Source organism: Hesperophylax consimilis, chromosome 7 (assembly GCF_061612785.1).
Source record: "Hesperophylax consimilis isolate HC1 chromosome 7, BYU_Hcon_1.0, whole genome shotgun sequence".
Taxonomy (NCBI): domain Eukaryota; kingdom Metazoa; phylum Arthropoda; class Insecta; order Trichoptera; family Limnephilidae; genus Hesperophylax; species Hesperophylax consimilis.
Genome location: NC_142842.1, coordinates 24,448,900 through 24,463,608, shown reverse-complemented (window position 1 = coordinate 24,463,608; position 14,709 = coordinate 24,448,900). Strand labels below are relative to the sequence as shown.

General features: G+C 36.2%; 1 protein-coding gene across 1 annotated transcript; it reads left to right on the top strand.

The window, feature by feature from the left end:
• Positions 1–10,463, top strand: LOC149422522 (sodium-coupled monocarboxylate transporter 2-like). The gene is made up of 11 exons (XM_089633845.1): positions 1–70; positions 844–1,066; positions 1,262–1,386; positions 1,500–1,652; positions 1,747–1,969; positions 3,104–3,244; positions 3,585–3,714; positions 3,804–3,892; positions 4,046–4,316; positions 7,072–7,241; positions 10,178–10,463. The coding sequence occupies exons 2-11, from the start codon at positions 855–857 to the stop codon at positions 10,461–10,463; spliced, it is 1,800 nt and encodes a 599-aa protein (XP_089489971.1). The 5' UTR covers positions 1–70; positions 844–854.
• The last annotated feature ends 4,246 nt before the right edge of the window (positions 10,464–14,709 follow it).

The following is a 14,709-nucleotide window of genomic DNA, read 5'->3' as shown; positions in this document are numbered from 1 at the left end:
CAGTGCGTGTCGAGACCTTTGTCGTACAATACCGAACTTACACCCTGCCATAATATTGAAACTGTTTTAGGTTAGTTTGGATTGTAAATCAAAACATTGAATACAAATTCTACATAATGCTAAAATTCTATCAGTCTGTCTTCTAGCGTCTTTAAATATCAGTGATATAGTTCATTCGATAGTTGTCTTGTCACGTTCTTTGCTTTCACCGGGTTACTGCGGTTTTGTGCGTTTAACGATGTGTTTTACGAAACATTCGCAAGTTCACGGAAAGTTTTAGTGTTATTAAAAATAGTGCTTGATTAAAACATGATAAAAATGGCTGTTCGTAAATATATGTTTCTGTCTCTTTTCGTCTCGACTTCCATATTGCCGTGGTAATGGATATAGTACCAACCTCACGAAATATCTGCCTTATTTTTTACTTCCGAATCTCTATCTTATCTATGATTGATAACACTGCTATCATGAACGGCTACTAATTGATACATTCGTCTCTCTATACGAATGTAACACGTATTCTTGAACGCAAATATCCAACGAACCAAGTTCAAGTTCACACTATGATGTTCATTCAACCATTTTCCGAGAGCGAAACCACGGCTTAGCCAGGACTTATTCTCCAAACCTCTTACCGTCCAGGTATACTCTCTACCAATTGAGAATGGTAGTCTATCTTCACTACCAATAAATTCATATAAACGACCACTCTTAAGACAGCTCTCCAGTAAAGGATAGCTACAATGGAAAATTGTTTTGGCTAAAAGGTGTCGCTTTATCAATATTTTTCTTGGGAAATCTGTTATGATGTGCATGGTTTCAATTATTGAACTTTGGTTTTAGATAGCCTCACAATGGAAAGCACCACAGAACATTCCGATGGGATGAAATTAGACTATCTTACATTCAGCCCCTACGATTATGCCATATTTGGAGGAATGTTGGTGGTGTCTGCCCTTGTTGGAGTGTACTTCGGATGCTATAAAAAGCAAAATACAGCAAATGACTATCTCCTGGGAGGAAGGAACATGGGAGTGTTTCCCATTGCCACATCTTTAGCAGCCAGGTGATATAACCTTTTTTTAGCTTTTTAAAACCAGTTATTTAGTAACAAGAATTAGAAACGTTTGTTTTTCTTCGTATGATCAGATCTTTATCTCTAGGATTCGTATTGGTTTATTTCTATCCCAACAGGGATAAAAACTACTCTATTTTAACTTTTTAAATTGTGCAATTTGAATATTATGTTAGTATGTTTCAGCTATATTTCAGCTATTACTCTACTAGGCATGCCCGCTGAGGTATACACTCACGGGACACAGTACGCAATGTCCTGCTTTGGTAGTCTTATTGCAACGGTCATAATTGGATACGTATTCTTACCAGGTATATTTCTTTCCATGCATATGAAAAATACATTAATTGTCAGGTTTGACCAAAATGTACATAATCGAACACGACTGTTGTTAATGTAATTATGCATTTTGATATTTTTGCAGTATTCTACGATTTACAACTAACGTCCAGCTATGAGTATTTAGAACTGCGGTTTTGCAAGAATGTTCGACTAACGGCATCTTTCATATTTCTATTAGATTGCATTATGACCATGCCAATTGTTATGTATGTTCCTGCACTGGCTTTTAATTTGGGTAAGAGCAGTATCAATTTATCTTAAAACTAATAGAGAAAGCCTTATGTTGCTCCTGTATTATTTGTAATCATGGTTCTCTCATCTTCTTTTAGTGACTGGAATAGAGATAAAGTTCATCAATCCCATTGTTTGCTTTGTTTGTATATTTTACACTACCTTGGGAGGACTAAAGGCTGTTGTATGGACAGACACCATACAGTTTGTTACTATGAATGGCGCTATATTTGTAATTCTTCTACTTGGAATCAGCAATGAAGGTGGTTTAACCAAAATATGGACGAACGCGGAGACTCAGGATAGAATTCGCTTTTTTGAGTAGGTGATCAAAACTATAGAACTTAATTAAAAAAATATATTCTTGTAATCTGGATATACATAAAGCTACGTGTTCTATTTTCTCATAAACGATGGAGGTAATAACTCAGCTTTCAATAAGAGAACCGAAACTTTAAATGCACCTTTACACCATCGGTCACGACAGATTTTCTGAGCGGGAGGTTTGTAGGAACCGGAACAATACCTCTCAAAGTTGTTTACAAAGCGTTGAAATGTTGAAATGACGTCCAGAAAAATGTACATTCCTTTATTATAGTAAACATGGAAAGAATTGACAACGAATCAGTAGCCTTTATTTGTTGTCGATTGTTTTTGATGATGTCTTTAATGAGAAAATAGTCGATATTAGGTGCATCCGTTTATCAGGAGTGAGTGAAATTTTGGGTTCCATAGGCTTTGTGTCTCAAGTGCGTTGGAATAAATTGAAAATATTTTCTTACATGTCCCATTAAATATGGAAATTCTTTCTCCTGCTAGATAAAAAAAAAGTTTAATGGAATTTATAAGCTAACTAACTGACTGATTTAGTGCTTAAGGCTATCATTAAAATATGCGTCCCATCATCGAGCAGCATATATTTTCGTTGACAAAATCTAATGCGAGTCAGATTTTTGCCGTGGGCTGACGTGTCGTGTGAATACTGTGAATGCCTACATAAAAAAAGGATTCACACTGTGGTGAACGGCGATAAGTTGGCCGGCAAAAGATCCGATAACGTGAATGGTTTAGGAACCTATTAATATTGGGAGTAAAAAGGTCGCATGGCTTTTTCCTAACCAATGAAAACTGTTGTGGTAATAATGGCAATCTTTCTGAAGGCCATTCGCTATGAATGTGCCTATGTAGGATTTAATCCAACACGAATAAGGCTTTATTACAGCGTATGAAGAGATTATTTAACACAATAAATAGGTAATTGGTTAGGTTCTTAAAAATAAATCCTACGCATTCATTCATTTTTTCAGTAGCTATTATATTCATCTGAAAAAAACTACGTTTGCATGAAAACATTCTCAGATGAAAGACAGATATAATGTATCGTTATTTTATCATTAATTTTGCTAATTAATGAACTTTGCTAGAGTAATTATAATGATTTACTTAAATTTTTAGTTTCGACTTCGACCCCACTAAACGAGTTTCTTTTTGGACGGTAACTCTTGGCATGTGCTGTGGTTGGATTTCTTCCCTGGGAGTTAATCAGCTTTGCGTACAGAGATTCTTATCTCTCCCGTCAATAGACGATGCCAAGAAGTAAGTATCTTGTTCTATTTCAAACAGAAGACTGTTTCTCAGTAAGGCCGACTAAATTTCTCCAAGCCTGCCGGTATCTCTCCTGGTTAATACACAAATATGTGGTGATGACCTCGTTCAGCTTCTAATACTTCATCTTCCAGATTTTTTGCCATAAAGAAGTCTCTGGTGTCATCTGCTAATTTCCTTCATAGCTACATGCTTTGTCCAGTGAAGCTATCTCGTTGGTTTTTCCTCTGACATTAATAACTCTTTTAAAAATCATTTTTCATTCTTTGAGTTAAAGCACAGCATTGGCGGTAAATATTTTTCATTGTGGACGATTGTTTTTCTTTTTCAGAGTGCTATACATTTACAGCGTTGTCATCTCCATAATCAAAGCATTATGTCTCTTCTCTGGACTCATAATGTTCTCCAGGTATTATGGTTGCGACCCTTTGACTGCTGGCGTGATCGCTCGATCAGATCAGGTACCTTGTATTTACTTTTAATTTCGATTGAATAAGCCACATGGAAATTCTATGTGTCCATAATGAACTATTTGTTATATGTATTTTAGATATTACCCTACTATGTGATGGATACAACAAGAAAAATCCCTGGATTACCAGGTCTTTTCATAGCTGGTGTATTCAGTGCAGCATTGAGGTTGGTTTTATTTATGGATATTGAAATTTAAGAAAAAAACGTGCAAAATGCATGAATTAATGAGTACCTACCTACTTTTACATATTTAAATAATAATCTGGAAAAACATATGATTCTCAATTGACTAATCATATGATTTGACAATATTTTTAGCTCCATGTCTTCAATTCTCAACACCACCTCTGGAGTTATCTACAAGGATTTCATCTGTTTAATTTTACCGAAAGGCTTCACTGAAAAGAACGCCAGCAACATAATGAAGTTCATTGTGGTGGTGGTTGGGATCGTCACAATGTCCATGGTCTTCATAGTGGAGAAACTGGGGAGTGTCCTTCAATTAGCCATTAGCTTCTCAGGAGTCACCAACGGGGCTATGTTGGGAGTTTTTGTTATGGGCATGATCTTTCCGAGGGCAAATTCAAAGGTAAAAACCATTTCATAACCTATCCAATAACAAATGTGACGTAACCTAGAAATATAAAATAAAATATTGTCGTCGAACATCATCATAAGATTTTCGACAATAATTTTGACATATTTTATATTATCGTCTACCCATTGGAGTTTATTAGGCCACATTTTAGCCAATTTGCAAAATTCCAGAGCTTTAGCCGACCAAAATATATCCAATTTGATGAGATATCTTAAAATATTCTTAGAAAATATTTAAAAATTTCCCGCGTCATCATACCTGCAATATTCAATGAGATAACAATTTTGTATAGCAAATCGTTTCCCCATTTTACAATAAATGTCTCCCATCTCTAGACATGCTCTAATAAAAATAGGTTTTTTTAATTTCGTAATATTTCTGAAATGCTGTCTTGTCATTGGAATAAAAATTCCCACTATTATAAACATATTATATTATGCAATTCTCTGCTTTTTTAAAGTTATTTAAATAAGCAGATATATAAGATCTTAGATTGAAGTTTATTTTCCATCGGTTTAATTTTATTTTTTTTTCGGTGCCGTACCTAAATTATCATTAAATGAGAGGTGTAACATCGTAACATGGAAACATTTTTTTATTATTAATTCATAACGAAGAAAAAGATACAATTTTTATTATTCTAGGATAATTTTTAGTCTGATAAATTACGATTATAAAATATTTAGTGAAAAACAAGCGATTTTTGCGGTCTTCTTAAGTACGTTGTACATTTTTTAAAAATTAAAATAGTTAGTCCATCCGCTCACTCGGCAATTGAAAGAAGAATTGAACAGTTTGCAACTCAAGATTCTATCCCGTGTATTTCAATGGCGGTCCGCACACGGCGCAACCAGTTTTCAACGGCGACGCAACCAGTCACTCGCAAATCGCCTGCGCGTTTTAGTTGCCCATAGATATGTATATATGTATAGTTTTCAAGAAGTTTGCGATTTGTCTATGCCTTAAAAGCTGTCAGATTACGATATGTCCGAGCAGGAAAACATTAAATTTGTTCAGGATGTTGAAGGGGGTGAAATCTTCTTTTTTAGAGGATTCCGCCTTCGCTGATGGTAATAAATAATAGCGGCTTCATCATCACCTGATTCTGCAGATATTTTTATTGCAATACGATAGTAAGAGATGACAGCTGACAGCTGAATTGTTCTTCTTCATTCTATGATTAAAAAAGCTTAGATAATTTAGGAAATCGTAAACTTGAGTTGGGTCGTGAAAGAAGTTCGACAAACAGTTTGCAACCAGCAATTGCCAACTAATTTTAGTTTGGTTTCCATTGCGCCGTGACCGATGTTATTATAAATATAATATCATTTAACCAATAGAACTAAGAACAAGGATTAATTTTAAACCATTTTTGTTAACAATAAGAGGATTATTTTTAACAAAACCTACAAACTTAAAATAAATAAGCAAACATAGGAAAATTCATTGGCTTTAAACCACAGTTAACAGTTTATATTTTTTAGTATCAATATTGGGAGATATGATTTTTTTAATGAGCGCGGGCGAATTCAAAACCAAACGAACGAAAATCTCCAGCGCTCAACGCATTTTATCGTGAATATCTAAGCGTTCCAGTGGCTATATGACCAAAATTAATACTTTTTGCGGCCTTCGGTGACGTTGGTCAAGTTGAAGTATACCATATTGTTACTTTAAAAAAATGGCATTAAATTGACTTTCATTGAACCACGTATCTCTTTCCAGTGCTGAGATAATAGGTGACAGTGAAACATATAAACAAACATTATATTTGTGTATTTGATGTGATCAACTATTATCGTAAATAATATTTCAGTACAATCTACCTTTATATATAGATTTTTACTCTCCTGATGAAGGTGTATACATAATCTAACTAAAAGAATTACTTGTAATCAGTTGGAGTAAAATTAACACCTTTTAATTAAACCGACTGCTAATCTCATCGCACAATTACCCTCCTTTTATTTATAAACACGGGTACAATTAATCAATATGTAATAATCTATTATTTAAGTTAACTTTGTTATAACTATCTTTAATTGTGACAAACTAAACGATATTGATTCAACTTATAGACATTGACGGTTGTAACACATATTTAAGCACTGCAAGTCTCCTATGAGCTAATTATATTAGGTACGATAACAGTTAATATCAGTTGTAGACATGTAGTCAATAAGAGTGTTTCATTTGAAATAATCCATCACAAATACGTAAAATTTTATTTATTCAAACAACTGTCATTCTTATTATGCGTAAATTTAGCATGTTATTATAAATTAACTCCTTCCTGTTCCGTGTTTTAACAATATATATACTCACCCTCTCTCTGTGAATGTCCTAATATCTATCTATTAAATGTAACTGTTGTTAATATCACTTAAAATGGGCAAAGCCCAACGTAGAGCCGCCCGCAAGGCCTAGCAGAAAAAAACCCGCGGAGCGGATTTTTAACTGCTAGTCATATCATTATTATGCCAAGATAATTTACTATTTCATTTCATTTACCGATTCAAATACAGACCTCTGTTAATGTTTGTTGAAGAATTGGCGATATTTCTTATTTCTTTCCTTTTATTTTTCACAAATTTATATAACATGACTTGTGAAACTAACGTTGTAGGTAACTCCATGTATAGAATGTATGTTACATGTTTTTCTTATATATTCAGAATATTTTATCTAAACCGAAGAACTGAAAACTCATTCCGAATACAATTTCCATAAATTTGATATCTTTCAGGGAACAATAACTGGTGCATTCGCGAGTGTACTTTTCATGAGCTGGATGTTGTACGGAAATTCGATGGCGATAAGCAATGGGGCCATTAAATACTCCGTGAAATCCTTTGCAATGGATCAGTGTGACTCCTCCATAAACATCACCAGTATCAGCGGTGCTGAGGTGTCCGAGTAAGTTATCTGTGTTGTCCGCATATAACTTCATTTTCCATATTTTACGGCGGGGAGGGTTTGCTAATTCCGACAGATTACTACGCACAAGATATTTCTGCAAATTACTACTAAAATAGATTATTCCGGATTTAATAATTTTTCATATTGGTAACTCCGAACACGGATTATTCCAGACATATTTTTTGGATACGGTTTCCACGTACTGAAAAATGCAAATACAGACTATTCCGCAATTTTATGTTTTTTTTTTCAATTTTAACAGTGGATTTTTAATTTTTCACTACCGGAAAAGAAATAGTGTTGGTGTACTGCTGTAATAATTTTTTCATACTTTATAAAAATCTGTACCCAAAAGGTCAATGGTCCATTTCATATCTTTTAGTGGAGATCACAAAACAGTTCTCATAGTAATTGGTTTATATCTAAATGAATTGTGACAGGACTCATCTTTGCAAAGTGATTTTCATGACGAAGCAGCTTAGGGAAGAGAGCTTTTTACCTTTAGATAGATAATGAAATTCCAAACAAAATGGCGTATTAACCCATTTCTGGTATTTTTGGACGCAGGACCCCTCGGGGAGCAATTTTATGTTTGGAGCTACCTTTTATTTCTAAATCTACCTGGAACCGTGAATATATTTTTTAAGTAATGTGAAAATATAAAATCATTTGAAAGCTTTCTATTAATATGTATCTAAGTTAAAAAAAAAAACCGTTTGTATTTTTCTGTGTGGAATACGTAGTCATTTAGAATTTAAATGTCGGCATTTTATCCGTGTTCGGAGTTTTCCTGTGCCGAATTACCGTGCGCAATATTCATGGTCTTTAAAGTTGTGATCGGAATAATATGAACCTCACATCGACGGAAAGATTTACGACTTTCATCTTGTTTAATGGCGGGGCTTGAGAAATGCAGTTAAACAGCGGGTATTCAACTCCTCTTACCAGTTTTGATTATAGTCAGAATGGCTTCGATGCGAACCGGAGAATATTGTTGGTTGCTCATATTGTGAAATGGTGGAAGCAACACACCAGAAGCTGTACTTGTTTTGCTCTCACTGTAGCAAAATCAAGTAAATGTACCAAGCAATGTAAATGTGCTTGCAAATCAATGAGAACAAAACTAAAATCATGATGCAAACCAGAACCCCACACCGCAGAATAAAAGATAAAGTGAATTTTAAAAACTCCTATAACTTTGAAGTGGTCGAAGAGTTTGCCTACCTGGGCTCCATCATAACGCAGGACAACGAAGACCCAGTAGAAGTAAGAAAGCGCATCACAGCCGCTAACAACACTTACTTCGCGTTGCTGCTAGTGTTCAAATCCCGAAACGTCCATAGGAAAACCAAAATAACCCTGTATAAAACAATTATTAGAACGGTCATGGCCTATGGATGTGAGGCGGGAACACTGACAGCAAAGTCTGCGGAACGGCTGGACACCTTCGAAAGAAAGGATCTTCGAAGAATCTTAGGAGCGGTGCGAGAGGGAGAGACATGGAGAATCCGCCACAATAAGGAGCTATATGACATCTACCACGCTCCCAGACTCTCTACTCATTTACGGCTCCAAAGACTAAGATGGGCCGGACATGTGCACCGAATGCCAAGCACACGTGTACCAAAGAAGGTTCTAACAGGACACCCGGGAGGCAAACGAAAGGCGGGCAGACCTAGGCTGAGATGGGAGGACGATGTCAGGAAAGATTCCAGAGGACTACTCCATGTTGCAGATTGGAAGACGACGGCCGAGGACAGAGGGCGGTGGAGGCTCATGTTAAAGGAGGCCAAGGCTCCAAATAGGCTGTAGCGCCGTTGAAGAAGAAGAATTTAAATATGCAAAACCGGATACGAACCAATAATATCTTGCACCCTTTGGCAGAAGTATAATAATTGTTGCCCTTTCTAATGAAAATTTATTCCAAAGTTCTGGATATATTTTTGTCAAATAATAGAATCCGCAGTTGATATACAACTCTCTGAATGTAGGAAAAAAATCGTATTTCTTAAACTAAAGACTGACTATTACTATAAATTATTATCATAAATTTTCCATACCCTATAGCAGTGATGGGCAACCTTTTTTTACCTGAAGGCCTATTTATCTATTTTTATTTTATTCGCGGGGTAGGGTACATATAGTTTCATGTAGATATTTAATTTTGCAGTCCGTGGTGTCGCAAACCTATTTTAATTGTCCGAAACTGGAATCATTTTGTCTTGTCTCCAAGACTTTACCAATAAATTCTGTTAATTTTATCATACTAAAATATTGAAGAGCCCTCAAAAAAACAATTGCAATTTAAGGTGGCTGATTAAAAATAGACCAACAATTTTGTTGCGAAACCCTTTCGCATTTTGGAAACATAAAATAATTGTAAATCTCAACCATTCGAAGCGTACATACCTTTTTAATGAGGAACCCATTCAAAATACCAATATACCAAGACTTAAGTTTTCTGATAAACCCTTTTACAAATCAGAATAAAAATCGGTGAATGTTTTTATTGCTATTTTAAAAAATATATATATAAGACGAAATGGGCTCAGGTCTTAAGGTACTGCCAATAAAACTAAAAATATACCTTACCAATGTTTATGTTTGACTTGATCATTGGTATAACTCTTTAGCTCCATCATTACACCGAAAAGCGTGATTTGCATGACCTAGACGAGAACGAACAAGTATCAAGCAATAGTTTTATAGTTATTAGGACCTTTTATTCCTCGAAGATTTGGAAATTTATGCAAATTTCCGAAATATTATTACGGTTATGAAAGGGTTTCATTATAAATTCTTTTGTTAGAATTTTAACTTTGTTTTAATTTATTTCGACGATGAGCTTTATTTTTCAATTCTTAGAAAGTTTTGGGAAGGCTGTTCTCTAGAAATCATCAACTATTTTTCTAAAAAAATAATTTTAATTACAGACATGAAGACACATCACCACCCGAGGTATACTTCCTACACCGAGTATCTTTCATGTGGTACTCCTTAATGGGGACCCTGACTGTGTTCCTTGTAGGACTCCCAGTGAGCTACCTAACCAGTCCTCCCAGCGCCTCCCAAACAAAGTTGGAATACTTTAGCCCTGTGGTGAGGATGTTTCTCCCCGAGGACATTAAGCAGCAGGTCAGGGCACCAAAAGAGGAAGAAGCGCAATACAAACAAGTGAACTTATTGCTACAGACCACTAAAGGGCATACAGTGGAATGAAATGATTGAAAATGATATGAATGATAAATAGAAATTAACAAATAATATATTCCTTGTAAAATTAATGGTTTTTATCACCTTTCCTTTTATAAATCTCTAATTCAGGGTAGGGAAACTGAACCATCTGGTCGGTTAATTCCAGAGTGAACAAATTGAAAAATGTACGTCGTACAATCAAGAAAGTAGTAATTTAGTAGTTGAGTGAAAAATCCTCAAAAATTAACATAACATCCTTAAAAATATTGTCCAAAATTTACAAAAAATATTGTTCACAAATATCTATAAAAAATTTGGATATCAAATATTCCAAACCCTAAATGTGCCACCAATGAAAAAAAAACTCTTTACAAACATATTTTGTAAAATATTCAAATATATGTAAAATATCCGGTTATGTTGCCCAACTGGACAAAAACATTTTTTAACGATATATTGTTTTTAAGAGACCCCTTGTCATGTTCAATTTCAATTGTTCTATTTCTGTGACTATAATATCTATTGTAGCGTCAATCTCTTTTGAATAGCTTTTCCTTCTTTATTTTCTGTGATCTTACCAAAAGATTTGCTTTCTTTTTAATGTTTAGATTTATACCCGTTTGCATTAAGTTCGTTGCCACCAAAAACTAATTTAAATTATGGCAATTCCCGACTTACAGCTTACGGCACGCTCCTAGAAGCTAGGCACTACTGGGTATTTAGTTCGGAGCTAGTGAAATGCTGCACGCTTGACCGCAAGATGTCACTATGGCAGTGAGTCGGAAAAGCAGGTACTTATGCGATTTCGTAGAGGTGTGTCGTTCCACTTATTTTTTGAACTCGAGTCCGATTCCGAATTCACCCAACTGGACTCGATTTCGAACGAAACTCATTATATGCGTCCCGCCGCGCCGGACTCGCCGAACTAGGTGGAACGCCAACGTTTTTGGGGAATTCCAGGAACACCGCGACCGGGAACGATAGAAGTCGTAGTGTCACAAGAGTTAACAGATTTACTTACTCAAGATATGAAATCGGAACCAATTCATTGAACGGTGTCACGCGGAGTAATGATTTTAAATCATCAAACAATAAAACAGTGATTTATTACCTTATTTGACCAAAAAATAAATTCGGTCTGTATGCTATAATGAGGGAGTTAAAAATAATAATAAACCAATATGTTTGGCTACGGTGTCAATTTTAAGATCCCCCCACACGCCCAGTCCAAATATGGTTGCCATTGTTGGCGGATGGTTAAATGTGAGTTCGGAACCAGTGAGAGCGAATCCAGATTCGTTCCGTTATATTTTGCGAACTCGGAGTGAGTCAAAAGCTTTCGGAATCAGATTCGTTGGATTCGTTCCGGTCGGAACGATTCACTCCCACCGGTGCACAGTGGGGCCAAATCGCCAAAACGTGGCGGAAACCCCGAAAAATGAATGTTCGATTCGGGGTATTTCAAGGAATGAAGCGGGTGGGGGAAGGGTTCGTGCATCTCACTCCGAACGGATAGGTCCCTACCTTCGGGATCTGTCAAACCATTTCAGTTCGAAGTTGACCTTTGTCAAGAGCACACGTGTCGCTGTCGAAACTAGTCAAATTTACCCTCGATTAGTGAGTTCATAATTAAGTAGTGAAGTAAAGAATTACAATTCTACAAAATGGAAACGATTGCCTCAGGTATGTAGAAAATATTCATATACTAATAAGTTTTAAATCTAATGGTTATCCTATTTATATTACACATATTTCGACGCTTGTACAAAAATAGCATGATTTTCTGTACTTGTATTTTCAACTAGAGCAAAAGTAGCATTTTTTGCAATATCATGCGAAATTACAACTCCCAGACTATAGAATAATCAATTATCTGATGGAATTGACAAAAATCAGCTGCCTAAATCTGCCTATTCTCTTGTATAATGAATTTTTCTTCGAGCGTGTGCGTCCCAAATAACGTATCACAACATGGCGGTGCACCGCGGTCGATGTAGCGCGCGGTGCGGCAGGCTTCAGAACTATTTTTCCCATGCAGCACGCTTACGATATTTGATTATTTTTCTGTAATTAATTTGTTGCTAATGCTAAAGTAATATTTTTCATACAGATTCGGATGAAGAGTGTGTGAAATTCACTCGGCAAGAAATATTCAACATCGTTAAACACCGGTTGAATGATGGCCTACCTGAAATAATCCCTTTTCTGGAGGAACAACTTTCCGGAAAAATTGATCGACCGTTGCAGGTACCTGAGGACATGAGAGTCTCGCTTTCTATATTGTTTAATCAAATGAGAACAAGGTGGCAAAAAGCTAACAGGACAGAGAATCCCTTTTTGAAACGGAATAATGAATGGCTGAATGCATCCGTTTCATTTCCGGCACCTATTGTTAGTGGCAATTATCAAGCTGACTGTGATCTGCCATCGACTAGTACGTGCAGTGGTCGTCCTTCTGGGGATTTTGAATTATTGAGCAAGAGGTCGAAACGCGAAAGAACCCAATCAGTTCGCGAAACTTTGACGCCACAAGAGTTAGCTTATGCTACTCAAATGAGCCTGCGCTCTGCAGGTAAATTGGATGCTTCAAAGGTTCTTTATGAAATAACAATGACAAGTCCATCGAGAGCTTTGAAGTATCGACAGGCTTTCCAATTGACCGCGACAAGCGAGAAAACTTTGTCCTCCGAAGCCGCACTTTCGTTATATATTGAGTACAAATTCACAAAGAATCAATATCAGGGATTGAGAATAACAAGTAATGAGAATAACTGCAAGCTGTATCCTTCATACAAGAAATTGGCAGAAGCGAAAAAACGTTGCTATCCACCTAATACTGCTATCACCATTACAGAAAGCATGGCTGAAGTTCAGCTACAAGCTTTATTGGATCATACAACCGACCGTATTTTACTATGCCAAGAAGATATCATTCGCAGTTTGGATCAAGCGAATGTTAGCCACATGAAATTCATTTTCAAATGGGGTTGTGACGGAAGTTCAGGACAAAGTGAATATAAACAAACATTTGAGGATGAACGCGTATCAGATGCGAATGTATTTTTTACATCGGTAGTACCCTTACAACTCATTTCTGTGGATCCAAAATCAGAGGCAGTAGTCGTGATTTGGAAGAATCCTAGACCATCGTCTCCTCGATTTTGTAGACCACTGAGACTACAATTTTTGCACGAAAGTGCAGAATCTACGGTCAGTGAGGTGCAATATATTGAAGAGCAGATAAAGTCACTTGTTCCCTTTGAGAATATAATATATGGGAAAGAAATCTCGGTTTCGTACAATATGGCGTTCACAATGATCGATGGCAAAGTATGCAACGCAGTCGCATCCATAAACTCTACGCAACGATGCTATTTATGTGGAAGTACTAGCAAAGATTTCAATAACATCGATGCTGTTTTGCAAAAAGAAGTCAAAGAAGAGAATCTGAAGTTTGGACTTTCAATATTACATGCTTGGATAAGGTTTTTTGAATGCTGCTTGCATTTGTCGTATAAACTTGGCTTAAAAAAATGGCAAGCACGCAGTGCCGAAGAAAAAGAGATGGTAGACACGCGCAAGCAGATCATTCAAAAGGGATTCAGATCAAAACTGGGACTTATTGTCGATCGTCCGAAACCTGGTTACGGAAATACCAATGATGGAAATACAGCTCGACGCTTTTTTGAAAATTCGAAGACATCTGCTCTCATAACATCATTGGACATAGATTTGATAGAACGGTTTCACGTCATCTTACAAGTCATTTCGAGTGGACATGAAATCAATTCTGATAAGTTCCATAATTATACGCTGACAACTGCGAGGAAATTCGTTGAGCTGTATCCATGGTATTATATGCCTACTTCGGTGCATAAGTTATTGATTCACGGTCCACAAATTGTAGCTCACGCATTGCTACCAATCGGTCAGTTATCCGAAGAAGCACAGGAAGCGAGGAACAAGGATATTAAAAGATATCGCGAAGACTTTTCCAGAAAGTGTTCGCGAGTAAAAACAATGGAAGACGTTTTCAAGCGGCTTCTGGTAACTTCCGATCCATACATCTCCAGCATCAGAAAACTGCCACAGAAGAAAATGAAAAGTTTATCAAAGGAGGCAATAGGATTATTACTTTCTCCTGAAATTCAAATCGCACCACGACTGAACACGGAAGACTCTGATGTGGATTCTGACTCTGAGGACTTCGAGAGCGATACTGATTCGGATAGGGCATAGGGTTAATCAGATTAAGTTTTGAATTTTAAGA